This window comes from Chenopodium quinoa, unplaced genomic scaffold (assembly GCF_001683475.1).
Source record: "Chenopodium quinoa cultivar QQ74 unplaced genomic scaffold, ASM168347v1, whole genome shotgun sequence".
Classification (NCBI taxonomy): domain Eukaryota; kingdom Viridiplantae; phylum Streptophyta; class Magnoliopsida; order Caryophyllales; family Amaranthaceae; genus Chenopodium; species Chenopodium quinoa.
Genome location: NW_018744240.1, coordinates 53,527 through 73,071, shown reverse-complemented (window position 1 = coordinate 73,071; position 19,545 = coordinate 53,527). Strand labels below are relative to the sequence as shown.

General features: G+C 36.5%; 2 protein-coding genes and 1 long non-coding RNA gene across 4 annotated transcripts; 1 reads left to right on the top strand and 2 right to left on the bottom strand.

Annotated features, from left to right (window-relative positions):
* Positions 1 to 5,008: 5,008 nt before the first annotated feature.
* On the bottom strand, positions 5,009 to 6,458 carry LOC110694759 (wall-associated receptor kinase 5-like). The gene has a single exon (XM_021871933.1). The coding sequence runs from the start codon at positions 6,456 to 6,458 to the stop codon at positions 5,190 to 5,192; it is 1,269 nt and encodes a 422-aa protein (XP_021727625.1). The 3' UTR covers positions 5,009 to 5,189.
* A 317-nt stretch (positions 6,459 to 6,775) lies between these two features.
* Positions 6,776 to 10,218, top strand: LOC110694629. Of its 2 annotated transcripts, none has more exons than XR_002505912.1 (3): positions 6,776 to 7,182; positions 7,277 to 7,409; positions 9,807 to 10,218. It is a non-coding gene; the product is annotated as an uncharacterized LOC110694629 (long non-coding RNA). The 2 variants fall into 2 exon arrangements; XR_002505911.1 differs by having other exon boundaries at positions 6,780 to 7,182; positions 9,817 to 10,218.
* Positions 10,219 to 17,798: 7,580 nt separating this feature from the next.
* Positions 17,799 to 18,828, bottom strand: LOC110694627 (wall-associated receptor kinase 2-like). The gene has a single exon (XM_021871783.1). The coding sequence runs from the start codon at positions 18,819 to 18,821 to the stop codon at positions 17,823 to 17,825; it is 999 nt and encodes a 332-aa protein (XP_021727475.1). The 5' UTR covers positions 18,822 to 18,828; the 3' UTR covers positions 17,799 to 17,822.
* Positions 18,829 to 19,545: the final 717 nt, after the last annotated feature.

The following is a 19,545-nucleotide window of genomic DNA, read 5'->3' as shown; positions in this document are numbered from 1 at the left end:
ATGGTCCCAATAGGTCACCAACCTACGGTAACCGGTTTCTTATGCTACGTGGTGCTTTCTAATTGGTTTAAATTTATTAATTTTTTTTAAAAAATATTATTATGATTATTAGGAACTAATTAAGCCTACTTCTTGTTAAAAAAAAAAGCCTACTTAATAATAATTAACATTAAAAAATAGTAACCACTTTTTTTTTTTTTTTTTGAAGAACACTTAAAAAAATAATTAACACTGAAAACAAAAATTAACAACATAAACACCACCACTCTCCCTTAACTGCAACCCAAACCCCTCCTCCCTGCTGGCGCCACCCCTAGCTGGCGCCCAGACCGCCCCGCCCTTATGCGTCAGCGCCCGCCCTCCCTCTTTCCCTTGAAACGCCAATCTCAAACTGCGTTTTTTTTTTCATTTTTTGTCACTTTTGCTGCTTCTGCTCTTCTTGTAATTCTTGGATCTCAGAGATAATTCAGATCTACCCATTTTATTGATTTTATTTTTATTTTGATTTTTTACTTGGGTATTTTGTAATGGATTCATAGCTTTCGATTTGACCCGAAAAAAATACTCCCTCCGTCTCCGAAATAACGACCCTTTTGGGTTGATTTCACGGGTATTAAGAAACATAGTTGGAAGTATAAGAGTGTATGGGAAAACTAATAAAAATACATTGAAAAGGGAAATTTACATGGGAATTGTAAAAAAGTAGAGAGAGAAAGTAATAAAAGCATATAGAAAAAGCAAAATTTGCATGGGAAAACTAATTTTGCACAAATATTATTGCAAATTGGAGGGTATTTAAATGCAAATGGGATGAACATTTTGGGACTAAAATTAGGCCAAAAGGGTCGAACTTTTGGGGACGGAGGGAGTACAAAAATGGCGAGTTTAGACCGGAATAAGAAGCTCAAACCCGGTCCATGGCTGTAACACCCTAGAAATTCCTTTCCGTTAAAATACCCTTTTTGCCCTTTTTAAAATACAAAATAGGAAAATCTAAGACATTACCGCCACCGTGAAAACGGCTAAGGCAAATATCAAGACTCACACAGCGGAAGACTCTCTTTAAAACCATTTAAAAACAAATCAACTTAAAAAGTCAAACCAAACGAAAGTAAAAGTCAAACTAAGTCAAACAAAGTCAACCTACAACTTGGAACCATTGCAGGCCCTTAAACCAAATAATATTAAATTTTTTTGCTTTGGTCTCATGAGCAGAATAAAATAAATAATATTCAAAGTAATTTAAACACATCACATTCCTATGGGAACTAAGCATGATTCGCTCTTCACTCATACCCTTCATGAAAATGCTTCATCACCTAAAAAGCTTCTCTCTACTTGTCTCCACTACTCGCCATTAGAAATGGGTCGTCGTAGGGCCAAGGTAAAGACAAGGCCAAACAAACATACAACACACAATTAGCAATGCTGGGGTACATAAGCGTAATAAAAACACACTAACATGCTTTCATCCTATCATCACACAACTTACCGTAATGCACCTGTTTATAAGCATACAAAACATTCAACACCTAACTAGACCAATACCAATTTTCATTTAATTTTGATTACACATCAAACGGGTTTCCAACTAAATCCCTGCCTCAAATAAATTGAGGTAAACTACACCGGGAGCTAACCGGGTAGGCAAATGTCACATGAAGTGGCTGGACGTCCTGCGCATAAGATAAATAAAAATGAAAAACCCCATAACTCCCCCATATGTTCATACTCAAGGTATATACGTTCTAAGAGTTTTAGTGTGTAATCTCTTTCATCTTACGTTGTTTACATATTATTATACTTGGTGACGACTCTCAAACTATAGTACAATCAAACACAATAAATCATTCAAGCAATCAAATATACCAATTTAATTCTTGGTGACGACTCTCTTCTCCTTCTTCTTTTTTTGTTTCTCTTTCCTTTCTCCATCACCTTTCTCCTTCTTCTCTTTCCTTTCTCTTTCCTTTCTCCTTCTTCTCTTTCCTCTTCATTTTCAATCTCAAATTAATCTTGGATTTTTTTTCCTCAATTTTCGCAACAAGTTGCTATGGGTGTTTGGATTTTCGTCAAAATTCGAATAATTATTGTACATCACCGGCGAATATATCTCCACCGACATCAACACAACCACCAACAAGTGTTCTCCACCGACATGCGGGCAGAGATTCACCGGATTTGTTGAGAAATCGAGACCCACAACCTAGCAACCGGCATTTGAAGAACAATTTTTTGACTTTTTTTGTTTTTTTTTGTTTTTTTTTTTGTTTTTTTTTTATTTTTTTTATTTTGATTTTAGATTTGTATAATTCATTTTTTTTTCGTGTTTTTGTTTTTTTTTCTTTGGATTTTGATTTTGTATTATTCAATTTGCGTATTAGATCTGTTTTTTTTAATTTGTATATTCAATTTTTCTGTTTGCGTATTAGATCTGTTTTTTTAATTTGTATATTCAATTTTTTTGTTTGCGTATTAGATCTGTTTTTTTGTTTTTTTTTTGGATTTTGATTTTGCATATTCAATTTTGTATTATTCAATTTGCGTATTAGATCTGTTTTTTCGTTTTTTTTGTTTATTTTTTTGAATTTTCGTTTTATTTTTTTTTTATTTTTTTTTTATATTCTGGGTGGGGGTGGTGGTTGTCCGAATGTGGTTTAGGTGGGTGGGTAGATCTGGGTATTCAGTGTATGTGGTGGTCTGATTTTAGGAGGGTTGTGGTTAGGTGGGCCTGGGTCGGTGTTTGTGGTGGGTATGGGTTAGGGTGCGGTATGGGTGGTGGTCTGGGTGTGCGGAGGGTCTGTGTGTGTGGGGGGGGGGGGTGGGTGGTGGTCCGGGTCTGTGTGTGGGGTGGGTGGTGTGGGGTGGGGTGGTGGTCTGGTTTTTTTTATTTTTTATTTTTTTTTGCTGCAGTTTCCGACGGATTTATACTGTGTCGGACTTCCGACGGATTTTTACTGGTGCCGGAATTCCACTTTCGACGAAACAATTTTGACGGAATTCCGTCGGAAAACTCTTTTCCGACGGAAATTTCGTCGGAAAAACGCGAAATTCCTACAAAATATAATACGACGGTGCGTTCCGACGGAATTCCGTCAAAAACCGGCAGTTCCGACGGATTTTCAGGATATTCTGAGGGATTATTTCCGTCGTTGATTAGCTATTTTCTAGTAGTGGATATTCCTTGGAGCGTATTGTTACTGCTTTGGGGCCTGGGTTTGGCGATTGGCAGTGGCGGCTTGCCACCTTACCATTTGCGTTTGGAGGGCTCGGGGTATATTCCGCAGGTGATGTTCGTCATTATGCTTTTCTTGCTTCTCGGTTACGGTCTGCTAGGTTGCAGACAAAGCTTTTACAACATGCTGGCATTGTTGGTCTTGGACGAGCCTTTGAAGATGCGTTGAGTCTGTTTAATGGAATAGTGAAGTCTGACATTATGAGTAATCCTAGTGAGGTCGCTGCCCCTAAACTCATGAAAAAATTGGCAAATATATATTTCACAAAGGTTACCGCTTCTGTAGAATCCGCCTTTTCTTTGTCTCCTCGGCAATTAGCATTGTGGAAATTGCAGCACGAAGATCACACCTCTGCTTGGCTTCGGGCAGTCCCTATTTCTGGGTTGGGTCATCAGACGATGAACGCAAAGACCTACCGATGTGTGTTGTGCTACCGGTTGGGTGTTCCATTGTTTTCTATCTCGACGCCGTGCTCTGCATGTTCTCGGGTTTTTACTGCGGATATTTTCAGTGATCGCACGGTGTCGTGTGCTGGTATTGTGGGTATTAAACATCGGCATAATGTTACCTTATTTAGATAAAGTTACCTTATTTTAGCTTGTAGTGACCTTTAAAACGGTTGAATTGATTATATGTAAGGTTGGAATGATCTTAGGGCTTTTAAACCGTCTGATCTTTTGTGCTAATTATGAATGGTTGAGATTTGTTGTTTTCAGCATAAGCCTTGTTATCAGCATAAGCCTTGTTTTCAGCGGAATATATATATATATATATATATATATATATATACATATATATATATATATATATATATATATATATATATATATATATATATATATATATATATATATATATATACCCTCTTTGAGACCGCAAAACCCAATTAAATATTACATTTTATTTTTCCTCACTACCCCCACCTCCCCCACTTTTTGTTTTCTTACAATATAAAAATACGAAAGAAAATCCTTTATATAATAAACAAATTCTTTAAATGGACCAACTTGCAGTGTTCCTAAACTACATGTCCATCCCAACGTCCTAAGTATTATGGGACGGAGAGAGTACTTTAATAGAGAGTATATATACATGCATGAGTGGATATTAAATATGTTATCATCTATTTTTACCATTGGATGTACTTTTTACTTTGAAAGTGAGAGGGATAAAGAGAAACCTCAGATGAATCACCGAATAAAAAACAAAATTAAGCTGATGACTTGGATGAAGTACATGATTGATTTTGTACACTAATTTTTAAGATAAAATATTATCAAACTTTAGTCAAATTTGTACACTAATCTATAGATTATAAATTTATCAAATAAGATGTATGCCAATAGATTCATATATAATTTATGCACTTTTCAAAATCTAATCTGTTTAGATTAAATCAAAAATAATTAGCACTTTTCAAAATCTAATCTGTTTAGATTAAATCAAAAATAATAAGTTGATATCAACTTAAATAAGTTAAAGCAAATATAGCCTTACATACAATAGCCTATTAAGAAATTGGCTCAAGGTGGATTAGAGCATGAGGTTAGGCTCTCAGCCTAAATCACAAATGAAAAAAATAAGGAAGAGTTGCTTTCCTTATGAGCATCCACTATCTCCATAAGCATTTCTTTTTAAAAAGGTGTCTAAAAAATGTACTGTATAATTTTATAGTATTAACATGTATTAAATTTTTTTCAAATGTAAATCTTGCGTAGTAGTGGTTAGCAATCGTGTAAATTTGAGGACTTGTCTTTGTACACTTCAATACTTCATGAGGTTGTATAATGTATTTGGAGTAATACAAATTTTTAGTTACCATAAGAAAAAAAATACAAATTCAAAGATCAACAATTTATAGGAAACACATACAACAACCAAAACATCTGTATATATCCGGATTATGATGGTTTTTGCCTTGTAAATTCTTACATAATCATGCATGACTGAGCATTAGCGAGGGTGGTTCATTTCGTTAATCATATCGATTTGCATTGTGTACTGTCCAGTCGTGAATTCTCCAGTGCTTGGATTGCCATTATAATTAGCATTCGAGGGCGTCGGGTAAAGATCATTTTGGCTTGTTAAATTGCTTGTCTCATCCTGATTGTTCTGATCGGTCCAAGGATGCCTATTTTGACTCCTTAATCCTTCGAGCTCAAGGGCCACTTCCTTCATAGTTGGCCTATCTTCACCTATGACGTAAAGACATTTCATAGCTAGATTCGCCATTGTAACTAGTTGCTCTTCGTTAGCTTCCCTAACCAACTGAGGATCAAGGATTTCCATTAATCGACCTTCTTTAACTGAGAGAATAAAATATATTGCCAAATTTCTCTCTTCCATTTTTCTTTCTAAGGAAAGAGGCTTTTCTCTTGTTAAGAGTTCAGCAAGTAGAACTCCGAAACTATACACATCACTTTTCTCGGTCAATTGACTTGTTTGGAAGTACTCCGGATCTAAATATCCTAACGTCCCTTGAACTAATGTTGTCACCTGAGTTTGATCAATCGGAACCAACCTTGAAGCACCGAAATCAGATATCTTAGCAGTATAATTTTCGTCTAATAAAATGTTGCTGGATTTAACATCTCGATGAATAATTGGTATTGAAGCCGCTGAATGAAGATATGAAAGTGCATCAGCAGCCTCCGCAACAAGTTTAGTGCAATTAGCCCAAGTAAGCCAAGACGTGACACCCTTATTTCTATGGAGATGTTCAAAGAGAGTACCATTCGAGATAAATTCATACACGAGCAATGGAACCTCGGTTTCAAGACAGCACCCTAAGAGTTTAACCACATTTCGATGGTTGATTTGAGTTAGAATAACAACTTCGTTTATGAATTGCTCAACTTGTGTTCGATCAGTCACTCGGGATTTCTTTATTGCAACTTCACGACCGTCCTTAAGAATTCCCTTGTACACTGTACCATAACCACCTTTACCTAAAATACGATCTTCGTGATAGTTATTTGTTGCTTCTTGTAGTTCTTCAATAGAAAATATTTTAGATGAGTCCATAGTTCCTCCATTTGGACGAAGTTGTTGGCTTAACAATACTCCTCCATTCTGCTCAAAGAATTTATCTCTTTTTTTCATCAGTTTTCTTTTTCTGAAGAATATATTTATTGAACCAATTACTAAAAACAACAAGAACGCGAGTCCAAAGCCTATCCCTGCGCAAACAATTTTTGGTATAATCTTGTTAGCTTTCGTCATAGAATAAAATTTTCTTCAATCAATTAATAAGGATATAAATCTATATCCTATACTAGTATTAATATATATGCATGAGTTGATGAATATATTAATACTAGTATTGAATATTTTCTGATATAAACTTATCTAATTTGGTTGTCTTATTTGACCAAAATTTTAATCTTATGTGTACACTAATTTATAACGAAAAAATATATTAAGTTAGTCTTGTGATATTCGTAAAAATGTGTATTTTATTACACCACTACATTTTTAATAGAATGCAACGGCTAAAAAAGAGCTAGTGCAACGACTCATTTTATCGTCGTTGCATTAGATAATCCTAATACAACGGCATAAACTTTGTACAACAAAAGGTGGAGCTAATGCAATGGCTTTAAGAAGTCGTTGCGTTAGGTGTACTAATACAACGAACTGAAAGGCTATTGCCACGGCAGTGATATTAAATATTCCGTATGAAAATGCGCTTAAAGTTCAATCTCCTCAGACCTCACCACCTCAGTTCTCTCTACTCTCTCTTTCTCTCCTTCTCCCTCTTCTCTTCCTCAAAGACAAAGGCAACCATCGTCGCAGCCGCAACCACAACCACAACCACTATCGCTCACAAATTAAATTCTCTCTCTTTCTTCTCCCTCCTCATTCACTGATGGTCACGGTGGTGATGGTGGTCGCGAGTGATAACGACGGTGCGGTTCGATTTTTAGGGTTTTGATTGGTGTTCATGGTTAAATTTCTTTAAACTTTCCTCTTTAAATTACAAATTTAGGGTTCCTTTGCATAATTACTAGTTCAAATTTTTGATTTTCTTCTAATTCTAGGGTTTCGATTTGTAACTGTTGGCGGGGGTGGCGGAGAGCAGCGATGGTGAGTTTCGGTTTGTAATTGATGGCGGTGGTAGAGAGTTGCTGAACTAACGTCGCTCAAACACTAGCTTCGTGCCCTGATCTTTGAGTAAGCCTTCTCTCTTTATCTCTCCTTTTTCTTCTTTCTCGCTCCTCTCTAATTCATCTCTTCTGCATTCATCAGGAAACAGAAAAATCTACCAAAAAGCAAGTCCATGTTTAGGCTTTGATTTATATGATTTCATTTTGGAGAATTTACGAGTCTTATTAACTATTGTTGCTAGGTTGTGTGATTTTGATTGCTTTATCTTGTGTTCACTGGAAATGTTTTGATGTTTATTTTCTAAATTTTTGAGTTATCAGATGTTTTCTATGTATTGTAACAATGAGAATTTGTCTGATTAGGTTAATTAGGTTTAATTATAATTATTGATTTATATGTATTGTTCATTTGATTGTATAATTAGGGTTTAATTATTTAGGTACTGAGTTGATTACTTAATTAGTGTTATTTTTGGGGATTATTTGCTATAAATTCCATAATTACGTTATCGTTTGATTTTGCTTTTTGAATGATTTTAGAATTGCTTGTTGATAGAATTCTTACTTAATTGATTGCAATTTTAGTACTTTGTGGAGAGGTTTTATGTCGAATTTCTTGTTCTCGCGATTGAACTTTAATGCCCTGGAATCTGAAATAATGTGCAGTCGTGAATTGTTATATGTGTGTAATCTGAACTCTTCTTGGTGATGATAAAACTTTAGTAAAAGTATCCATATGTTTAAGCTTGTAGTCGCTTTGAGAGCTGCACATTTTTAGGTCGGAATCCGGTTATTACTATCACGACATGAATTAAGGCCTATGTCAGTCCCATAAAGTCATAGATTGCCTTGCCTTTTCCATTTATAGACTTACAGGAATCCAAGATCAATGTTGCTCATTCTAGTGCATTGAGCTTTCGATTTGATCAAGAATATTTACGAGAGAAAAGGGAAAACATTGCTACTAATGTGGGTAATACATACTGCAATTTATAAGAATTCCTTAAAAATGAGAAGATTGATTTTTGGGTTTAGTTCAAGTGCTTTATTGCTTGCTTATTCTCTCGTTGATTTGGTGAATACTGTCAGTTGAAACAGCTTTGCTTGATTGCACAAAAAAGTATTTGTTCTGATTTCATGAGTAATCTAGTCTAAAAAACTTTACCGGTCTTTTGTTATCTTTCTTCTAACTGACACTTTTCAGATGCGTGCTTTAGCAGAAGGAGATACTTTACAATTTGTTTTTCTCTTTTCTTTTCTTTTCTTGCAAGCGGTTTTCTATGATAAAAGACCAATGTGTTTTGTGGTAGGTTGAAGAATGAGCATTATGGACGTTCTATGATTAAATTTGATTAATCTATTAAATAAGATTGTGCAATTTAATACCTGACTGTTCTAGTAAGCTACATTTAGATTTTGTGATGCAAAGATATCTAGAATTCTAGATATCCTTTTCAAATCTGTCCAAACTATACATTGAGCATTACTAGAACAACCTGTCAATTGGTGTTTCTTTGAGTTATGACTCCTATAGTAATTTCCCCCCTCAATTGGTGTTTCTTTGAGTTATGACTCCTATAGTAATTTTTTATATTTGTAAAATTAAGCTACATTTGTATGTATCAGTAATTTTAAGCTTATAAACTAGTAAACCACAAATGTGTGACATGTTTTTGTACAACTAAGGTAATTAAAACCAATTAATTCTATCTTGTTTCTTTTTAGCTAAATTGTGAAATCAGGCCAGTCTTAGTGAACTCCTGTTCTGAATTTTTCTTATTTTAATTGTGCAAATAATACAGTTGTTCGATTGTTTTTATTTAAATATGAATAATATCTCACTCTTGTCTAAGTCATTTGAGAGAGGGAGTGAGAGATTAACAGAGAATAAAAAACCTACAAGTATATGATTATGTTTAGCCTCCTTAAAGACGGATTATTGTTATTCTAATGATGCTTATTATAAGAGAAGCTTTCAAAGTTTTGAAGTTGGTATCTCACTGTGACTTGAGTAATTGTCATGCTATGATAAGCCCTGTTCGTTTAATGTGATGATTGTTTAAAAGCTAGTCTTATCTAATAGCATATTAGCTTGCTTTGTAAGATAGTGTTTTCTATGTTGTTGATTATCCTATGTGCTTGGAACAAAAATATGGTTATTGAATAGCATGTAGGTACACAAATAAACTTTCGGAACTTCGAATTTATTTTTTACTTCTTTTTTTTCTGCTTGAATTATATATGAGAAAAGAGGAATGATGGATGTTTATCTTCTTTTTTGATTCCGAATTCTTGAAATTGGATTGTGTTTTTATAAGGTTTTTGGGTTTTATATGATATATGCAGGTTGTAGGGAATTTACTACACTGATTTTTGACTTTGTTTTTTTTACTGGTATAGCTTGCAATTATTATTCATGAGCTAATTAGTTTTCGACGATAAGAACGAACTGACCTATATTTAGGATGATGTAGGTGTAAACAATTGCTTGAGCACATCAACGACTGCTATGACAGGAGTTGGACTCGATTAAGGAAACTTTGAACATTGAGTTGCAAAGAGCTCCAGCAGCATTCAGCATCATCAAGTACTAGTAAAATAGGTGGATACTGAAGTTGAAGAAGGTGCTTCCCGAATTGCTTTACTTGAGAAATTGGAGAAGTGGGAGAAAGAAATGATAATGCGGTCCAAACAACTGCTGAAAATATGGTTTGGGGGATAAAATGATTTAGTTTTAACATTTTAATTGTTTATTTCTTAGTTTAACTAGTGATAATTTAATTATGCAATTTTTCTTATAGATAACAATGTACAAACTTTTAATTTATATTAATAAATTCTGATTTTTTTTAAAAAAATTTTTCGATTATAATTGTATTATTATAATTGAATTATTATTATTATTATTATTATTATTATTATTATTATTATTATTATTATTATTATTATTATTATTATTAAATAACAAAAACCTACAAAGTCAAAAGATTTACAAGAAATTAGTGGGGAGCCGAGATACAATCTGGGCCCCCACCCCTCTAGCTATAGCGAACCCAATCCTGTTAAAGATGTGAGCAGCCGCACGAGCTCCAATATCCTGAGTCCTAGCGAACGCCTGAACCCGCTTCAGCAACGCAACGACATCCTTCTCTAATTCCCCCAATGAAGAAAAGGAGAAAGGAAGAAAACCATAGCCAATAGCCCTGCAACGCGCCCCATACTTGTCTCGCTTCCGCTGAGCCGCAGCCGACATAACACGACCAGGAACGAAGTCAGACAACCCAGATTGAGTCAATGGAGAAGACCCCGTCAAGTCAACACATACATCTAGGCCTCTATCCCAGGAGTTAAGCAACACATCTGCTGGCCGAAGAGCCCCGTCGTTCCCTCCAGTTAACCCAACGTTGACCTCCTTCCTTGCAGAAATCCCAGAGCGGAAACAAATATCAACAAGGGTATCACGAACAACGTTATGCCGATGTTTAATACCCACCATCCCAGCACAAGACACTGCATGATCCCCATAAATATCCCCATCAAAAACTCTTGAGCAAGCAGAACAAGGTGCCGATACGGAGAACAAGGGAACACCCAACCGATAGCAAAGAACACAACGGTAAGTCTTACCATTCATAGTCTGACCCAGACCTGATATCGGGACCGCTCGCAACCAGGCAGAAGAGTAATCCCCCTGCTGGGACTTCCATAAGGCAACCTGACGCGGAGACAAGGAGAAAGTGGATTCTGCAGATGCAGTGACCTTCGTGAAATATATATCTGCCAATTTCTTCATGAGTTTGGGGGCAGCGATCTCACCAGGGTAACGCAAAAGGTCAGTCTCCACAGTCCTATTAAAAAGACTAAGAGCGTCGTCGAAGGCCGGACCTGGACCAACAATACCAGAATTGCGAAGAAGCGAAGCCTGTAGACCAGAAGACTGCAAACGCGACGCAAGGAAAGCATAGTGTCGAACATCACCCGCTGAATAGACACCTAGTCCTCCATAAGAAAAAGGTAAGGTGGCAAGGCGCCATTGCCAATCACCAAAACCTGGCCCCGAAGCAGTTACAATGCGCTCCACAGAACCTCGAAGGGCCACATCAAAAGAAATCTGGGCCGCTTCAAAAAGACGAGGAGGACAAGTGCGCATAGAAAAGTAGAGTTTTGAAACTCCAGTACACGCACGAAGAAGTAATAACTCACATTGGGGATCCTCAAGCTTAGCAACAGCATCCATGAGCACAATGGTCTTCGACACCCTCTGCGAAACAAGCTCACCACAGAAAGAGGCATCCGCACTGACAGGACCCCCAAGCAACTTAACACCATGAGCAGGACGAGCAATATCTGGAGGAAAGACACCGGCCAGACGGCTACGAGGGTCCTCCGTGGGCCAGAAAACTTCCGTTTTCTCAACGTTAACATGAAGACCAAGACGAGGTCCCTCCACCAAAATCAACTCCATAACCTTCCCTACCACCAAGGTGTCACCAATAATAGTGCCATCATCCAAATACCAAGCCTGCAAACATAAGTCAAAAGAATCCCTAATTTGACAAACCAACGGATGGAGCACCAAAGCAAAAAGCAAAGGGCCAAGTGGATCACCCTGCTGCACACCCTGACATGACCTTAAGGTATGCTCCCCATAATAGAGCCTGGCTGGAGTAGAGTAACAGAATTCAACCCAACGCGAAAGAGCTGGACAACGGAGACGAACCTCACGCAGTAAAGCCGTACGATCAACCAAATTAAAGGCATTCCGGAAATCCACCAGCAACATAGAGAGGCCAACATCACCACCTCGAGCCTCAACCAAACGATTAACAGCATGAAGAATAGCCTCGCCACCCGCCGGCACCCCAACACCAAACTGAAGACCTCCTAAATAGTTCCCCATACGCGGACCAACTAAAGCAGCCCCAACCTTTGAAACCAGACGCCGCCAAACAGTACCCACAGCAATAGGACGAATACCACCACCAGGCTTAACAAGTGGCGTAAGAGGAGCACTAGCAATATACTCCCCCAACTCAGCAGGACAATTTCCTGCGAGAAAGAGATTAACCACCTGCGTAATAGAGCCCACCAACTCATCTGAAATAGCAACCGCAGCACCACTCAAGCAATCCAGAAGGTGCTGAGCACGCAAGCCGTCTCTACCGCATGACGTACCACGCGGAAAACCCCTAATTTGATCCAAAACAACAGCAGATGTAGCAATAAGGGGCTGATCAACGGGGATATCCGGTAAGATAGGAGCCGGAAAGGAAGGGTGCTTAGCTTATAAATCAGCAAGAGTAGCATCATTGTAAGGGGCAAGACCAGAAGACGAAAGAACCCGAACCGCAGCAGTGTAATGTCCGTCACAAATCTTTCTCTTACATTGCTTAATATTTCGCTCAGACAAATCATGCTCATCATCAGCTTCCAACAAAGGAGGAGACACATCTGCCAACGTATCTCGCACAAGATGCACAGAACCACCAGGCTCACACCAAGAACGAATAGCAGCGGTGATACTCTCTTCCTGCCGCCGCCGCCGGACACCCGAAGAACACTCACGACTACTCCTCGGGGTAAAAGTTTTAAGAACACAAAGAGGCAACACAAGTAGTTGAACCCAACAAGAGACGTCATCAGGCTTGCAAATCACCTTATCAAGCGCTCCTTTGAGAACCCGAGAAAAACCCAAGCGACACTTTGGAGGAATAGATTTCACCGAACGGAACCGCTTAGATAGCAAACTATCCAGGAGAGCAACATCGAACGCCAAAAGAGGCTGACGAAGCGCACTAGAAACAAGATCAGATACCTCCGAAGAAAGACCCTGAGGTTTAGGAAAACCATAAAGAACAAACCGAACAACACCATCCCCCAAATCAGGTGGGTCCACAATATCACCCGAACCACGACCATGTCGACACTTCGTACGAAAAGTATGAGTCTTGAAACACTCCCCACAAAGCCAAATGCCTATACGCCGAAAAGTTGACTCCGCCTCTAAGAAAATAGCCAGATTAGAAGCAAGAGAGCATCGGGTCATATCCCGCGCATCCGCACAACAATGACGGTCACGGAGATGAGTGATCAAAGAAGTTTTAGTGAGCCCATTACCCCTGCCATCTTGACACCCATTAAGACCCACGAACGGGCAATGAAAGAGAACACTAGGAGGCATAACATCCACCACAACTTGCCACAAGAGAACCGCAATACAACACAACGCAAACTGCACCAAAAACTAACCAAAAACTGCACCCAAGAAGCACTAGAAACCGCCTAGCAACTGCAGCCAAGAAGAACACACAAGAACGCAACTGAAACAGCCCGGAAACTACTCCAAAACCACCTGAAAACAGCCTACAGAAACTGCCCGGAAACCGCTAGAGGTACTGCAGCAAAACAACCCTATGAAACCGCCTAAAAACTGCACCTGATCAACCCAAAATCAGACCATAAAAAAGTCCTGAAAACAGATGCCGCGAACCACTTAAATACTGCCTGAAAAACGGCTGTAATCGCCGGAAAAGAGAAGCCCTCGCCGGACCTACAAACGCTTGGTTAATGATCGCAGAACCAGCCTGAAAATGAACGTGGAACGAGCTTGAATTTCGCCCATAAACTGCCCTCGAATTGCCCTGAAATTGCCCAAACAATGAAGCCCGAAACAGCCTGAATTTCGCCCCAAAAGAACCGAGGAAACCGCCGGAAAGAAGCCTGACCTGAAGGCGCCGACACCGAGCACCGCCGCCTGATATTAAAGGACTAAAAGCCGCCGGAAAAGCTGCCGGAAACCCCCCCTACGCCCAGCCCTAATCGCCCTAACGAGAGTTTTTTTTTTTTTTTTTTTTTTTTTTTTTTTTTTTTATTATTATTATTATTATTATTATTATTATTATTATTATTATTATTATTATTATTATTATTATTATTATTATTACTAGGGTATAGGGAACCGTGGCATTAGGCATTATAGCTAATGCCACGACAATAATGTTGCCGTTGCATCAGGTGTTGATCTAATGCAGCGGATCATTGATGCCGTGGCATTAGGTGTCATATGCCGTTGCATTAGACCTACTGCAACGCCATCAGATGCCACTGTACATGGCCGTTGCATTAGGCCTAATGCCACGGATTTTGACACTTAATGCAACGGATTTGAGGGTTGCAATAGGTCAAAAATGTAGTAGTGTTAATATGTAATTTTTATAATTTTTAATTACGAAATTAAAAATAATTAGTGATAAAAACCACACATCAATACTATATACTAAAGTTATCACCAGCATTATTCCAAAGTACAAGTGTTGAGTTCACAATAAAAATAAACCCACCAAAAACCACATTTTAAAAAAAAGATAGCTAATGATAAAAAAAAAAAAAAGAATATGCAACCCAAACAACCTAAAAAATAGAACAATAATAGCAACTACAATGAATAAAATATTTTTTTAATCGTTAATCTATAAAATGTATATTCCCTTGACTCTTTAATCGTTAATATATAAAATGTATTCTTCGTTTTTTACTAAAAAAAGGATTCTAACTCAATTTTAAATTCATTATAACATGTCAACAAACTAAAATTAAAGATAAGTACTCTACATTACCGTATCTAATCTACAAAAATTTGATAGCAATCATAGCATAAATAGATGCTTCATACAAGCTTAGTAATTTATAAAAAATAATTTTTTTTTCTTGTGAATATCCAAGCGTTGCTCGGGCAAAGAACTAGTAAAATGATAAAGTATGTCAGAACTTATTTTTCTGATTTGATTTGATCTGATTTGAATTTTTTTTTTATCTGATCTGATAAAAAAAGTAAACCTAAGGTGAACTAAACATGCCTTAGAATAAAGAGTGCACTTTTATATTGTAAAGTAAATACCTAAACCGAGGAGCTTCAATGAAATATTTGATTTAGTCTTTAAACAAGGGGTGCCACCATTTTTCTGGCCATTTCCACTATATCCTTTAGGACAAGAGCATGTGTAATTGCCAATGGTGTTCTTACATATATGAGTACAGGGGTTGCTTGGACCTTCACACTCATTAATATCTGCCAGAGGGAAAATTTGACTAATACAGTCAGTAATAATAGAGAAGATCTTTTCATAATAATTATCGAGAAATTAATGGTATTTTGATATAAAAAAAAAGGATAAATTGCCACCATAAATCTCAACTTTACTCCGTTTGCTGTTATTATTCCCCATTTCCACCCTTAAAATCGTTTTCTATTAACTTTTAATATCATTCTTCCCATTTGCAACTTGATTTCCACCACTTTATGATTTTTTTTTTTTTTTAATATATATCTATAGGATGATGTTTTGCTTTCGTTCAGAATTGCATTGATGATTTGATGAATTGTAAGCAAATTCTTGGGCAAAACAAAAGAACAAGTTTTATGAGATGAGCCATTGAGAAGTTTCCTTTCCAATCTATTTTCTTATTTACCTTGGTCTTTGGTCTTTGCTAATGATTACAGAAGAAGTTATTATTATTACTAAGTGAGCCCGATTATTAAAGTTAATTAACATTTGACGGACAAAAACTTTAGTAGCCATTTCTCAAATGGCCACCGAAAAATTTTCATAACCACATTAGCAAAATCATGAGAACATATATAATAAATAAAAAAATTCATACCCACCAATGGAACCACCGCCATAGTTTTCATTAGATTATCAGCAACAATGGCGGCAATCGAGATTGTTGTTTAGGAAGAGGGAGATTGTTGTGTAGCAACAATGACAATAATGCATGGAGATTGCCGGAGGCAGAGGAGCTAAATTAAAAGGAGAAGCCTCCATGGAAGTGGAAGACAAAGGGTGTGAGAGTAATTATATTAGCAAACTAACCTAACCTTAATTATACTTAACATTTTAATAACGGCAAGTTTACAGTTTTGATTAGAATAAAAGTTTGGGTCAAAAAAAAAAAAGATTAGAATAAAAGTTGAGTGGCACCAATTGGAAGAAAGATAAAATAAAGGTACCATCTGAAAAAGCCAATAGTTCAATGGTACCATTTGAAAAAACCCAATCATTAAATATAATTGACGCTAAGTTCAAAAACTATAGGAGGTCATAATATAGACGAAGTAAACAATTCCTTGACTTTGCATTAAAAAAAAAAAAAAATTCCTTGCCTTGGAGAAATTATGATATTTATTGTGAAGAGATAAGTTACAAGCTTACAACCACTCCCATCTATTTTTTTTTTGTCAACACACATGCATCATCTATTCATCTTTGATTAACAATGGTTCTTTCTTACCTTATTATAATTTTAAAAAATTCTTCAAAAAAAAAAAAAATGATTATTCAAAAAGTATTGAAAAGTTAATATAAATCCACAATATTAAGACAAATCTAATAAAATTTCATACGAATATATTTTTCTTTATACCTCTTTCATTCACTTTTAGTTGTAATAATTTATTTTTCACGTTTGACAACATTGTATAATTTTAGTACTGTGTATCTTAAAATATAGATAAGTAAAAAATATAGGGACAGTTTTCAAATGGCCACAACAAAATTGTGGCCATTGTATTAGATCATATCACAATCCTTTTTTTTTTTTTTTTTTTTTTTTACTAATTTGAACCGAATTTTGATATTTTTAATTTATTTTTTTTAAATGTTGACAATAAAAGAAAAAAAAGAAAAAGAATTAAAAATATCCCATTATCATTCGGTTTTCAATTTTTCGCAGATTAGTTTTTTTTTTTTTTTTTTTTTCTTACCTTACTCAATGTCAGTTTGTTTTCTTTCTTCTTAATTGTGTTGCTTCAATCCAATCCTCATCCACTTTAATTAAATTATATAAGCATAGATTTCTCAAAAATGAAAAATGAAAGCAACACCAATTAAGAAAATGAAAGCACGACATGTCGACATTGAGAAAGTCCAAGTGAAAGGACAATAAAATTCTACTTCGATGGAAAAAGTAACGGATGACGATTGACGAGCAGAAGAATTGAATGTCCAAGCAATCAAAACCTCAAAGCAGGCTGATGTTACTGAGTTTCTACACTCAACATTGCATCAAACATACAAATTTATGAGTTTAGAAGAAAAGATCACCATCGACAATTTAATCATGCATGTCGACGAAAACCCAAAAGTTCATCATCATAAAAACATACCGTGATAAAAACATACTGCACAAAAGCTTAACAAAAAGAACGAATAGTTGAACAAGAAGATGACATATACTTCTGCCAAAATAGCAAGAAAACTGGTTAAAAAAATTTGAATGATGTAAATTTTCAAGTGATGCAACTATTAAAATACGGATAAAATATATATTAGTGATATATCTGGTGTTAAAATTTTATTAGAACACGAATAAATAAGAGAACCAAAAAAGAACATAAAGTTAATACCGCGATTAATAATTTATTAAACTTGTTAAACGAACTATATTGTTTTGGTCGTTTATTTTATAGACCTTTAGCATTTTACATTTTTACTAATGGAAAATATATGGGGGAAGACTGACCTATTGTGCATCCAGGACTGAGATAGGGGTTACCCTCGTAACCACGTCTACAGTTGCAACGGTACCCGAAATCAGTGCCACCATTAACATCCGTGCAGTTGGTATTCTCCATGCAAGCATAACCGGACCCGGACCGATTCTGCTGTGCTTGTTGGCACGTCTTGTTATCACCAACATACCAATCCAGCACCACCGGAACATTGTCAATTGTTCTATTTATAAACTCTGCGTTGCTACCAAAAAGATCGGCCACGTTAAAGGTGAATTCGTTTACCTCGGCTATAAAAGCAGCACTGCAATAGGATACGTTGTTATTGGTGGTGTTTCCAACATCGATCAAAGATTCTGCTATGATCGTTACTTGTTTCAATCCTTTGTCTGGGATCACCGATTGGCAGCAGCCTCTACCCAAACACGACGTATCATTTTGCTTAAGCATAATCTCCAGTGTATCACACGTAGCTCCACAGCCACTCACGTGGCCCTGTATTGGTGTACTTGCTGCAAGCATTATAGCCAAGTCATCATCACAACCAATAGCGATGAACTTATTTGCAGTATCAGATATCACTACCGGTAAGTTGATGAGACCTATTTCCACGAAGTTGGTGGATCCATCTTCTATTTTTTGCCGTGGTTGGTAGCATTTTGTGACCAATTTATTCCTAATTCGCATCTGGCCGGTTTGGGATATCTCTATGATCTCGTGCTGAGAATCATTGCTCAACAAATATGGTTTTGGGGGGTCAGTGGAGGTGTTGCAATATATGTTGTAGGGCTCACTTAGGGAACATCCTTTCTCTAGGCCAATGCCAAATGGGTACGGAATAGTTACCTTTCCGCACTTAGTTGGGCAGCCGGGTTTGGCAATGGGAATGTTGGCGAAACTAGTGACAAAAAGCATGGCAAAAAAAGTAGACCATAGCCATAACAAGGGAGATAAAGCTCGGTCTTCCATTCTTTTGATGTCTATGGCTTATGGCAAAATTCAACCCAAAGTTATGGACCTTTAAGTACTTATTAATAATCACCTAATGATTTTTCAACAGAAACCAAGTTGGAATTATTGAGATTATTTGATCAACTAGTTGATGAAGAATATAAGTAGCTTAATGAAGCTTGACATTAAGTCCGGACTTGGTTGCACAATATAGTCCAACATTCGTTTTGTCCACTCATTATCAAGCAAGTTGTTTTTTCTGTATTTGACGTGATCATCAGCTCATTTACTCATTAAATAAGTACCTATTGAGGGGAATAATTTGTATTGTTTGTGTGTGTTTTGAAGGGAATATGGGGGACGACGTTTTCCACTTTTGTTTTGGAATAGAATGTGATGTCCCTGCAACTGTTGACCTCGGCTCATTCTAACTTCCAACACAACAAACATTGACCTTCGTTTTTTGTTTTGCAATTACTACCTTTTCCTAGCCTTATGATGTATAACTTTTCTTTTATTTTGTTCAGAAGAAAACAAATACTCCATTCGTATACATCATGTTTTGTTGTCCCACCCATAAGATTGCTCTGTATCCATTAAATTTGTTTTTGCAAGTACTTTTATTAGAAAGTAATGTAAATATGGAAGTCATATTTTTTAAATTTTTATTCATTTTGTGGTTGTACTTGAGCTATTAAGGGGAAAATATATCATTAACCGAAGCAAACTTGATGGGATATTG

What these genes read in the sequence shown, in the direction of transcription:
- LOC110694759 (XM_021871933.1), bottom strand. Translation starts at nt 6,458, where the DNA reads ATGACGAAAGCTAACAAGATTATACCAAAAATTGTTTGCGCAGGGATA.
- LOC110694627 (XM_021871783.1), bottom strand. Translation starts at nt 18,821, where the DNA reads ATGGAAGACCGAGCTTTATCTCCCTTGTTATGGCTATGGTCTACTTTT.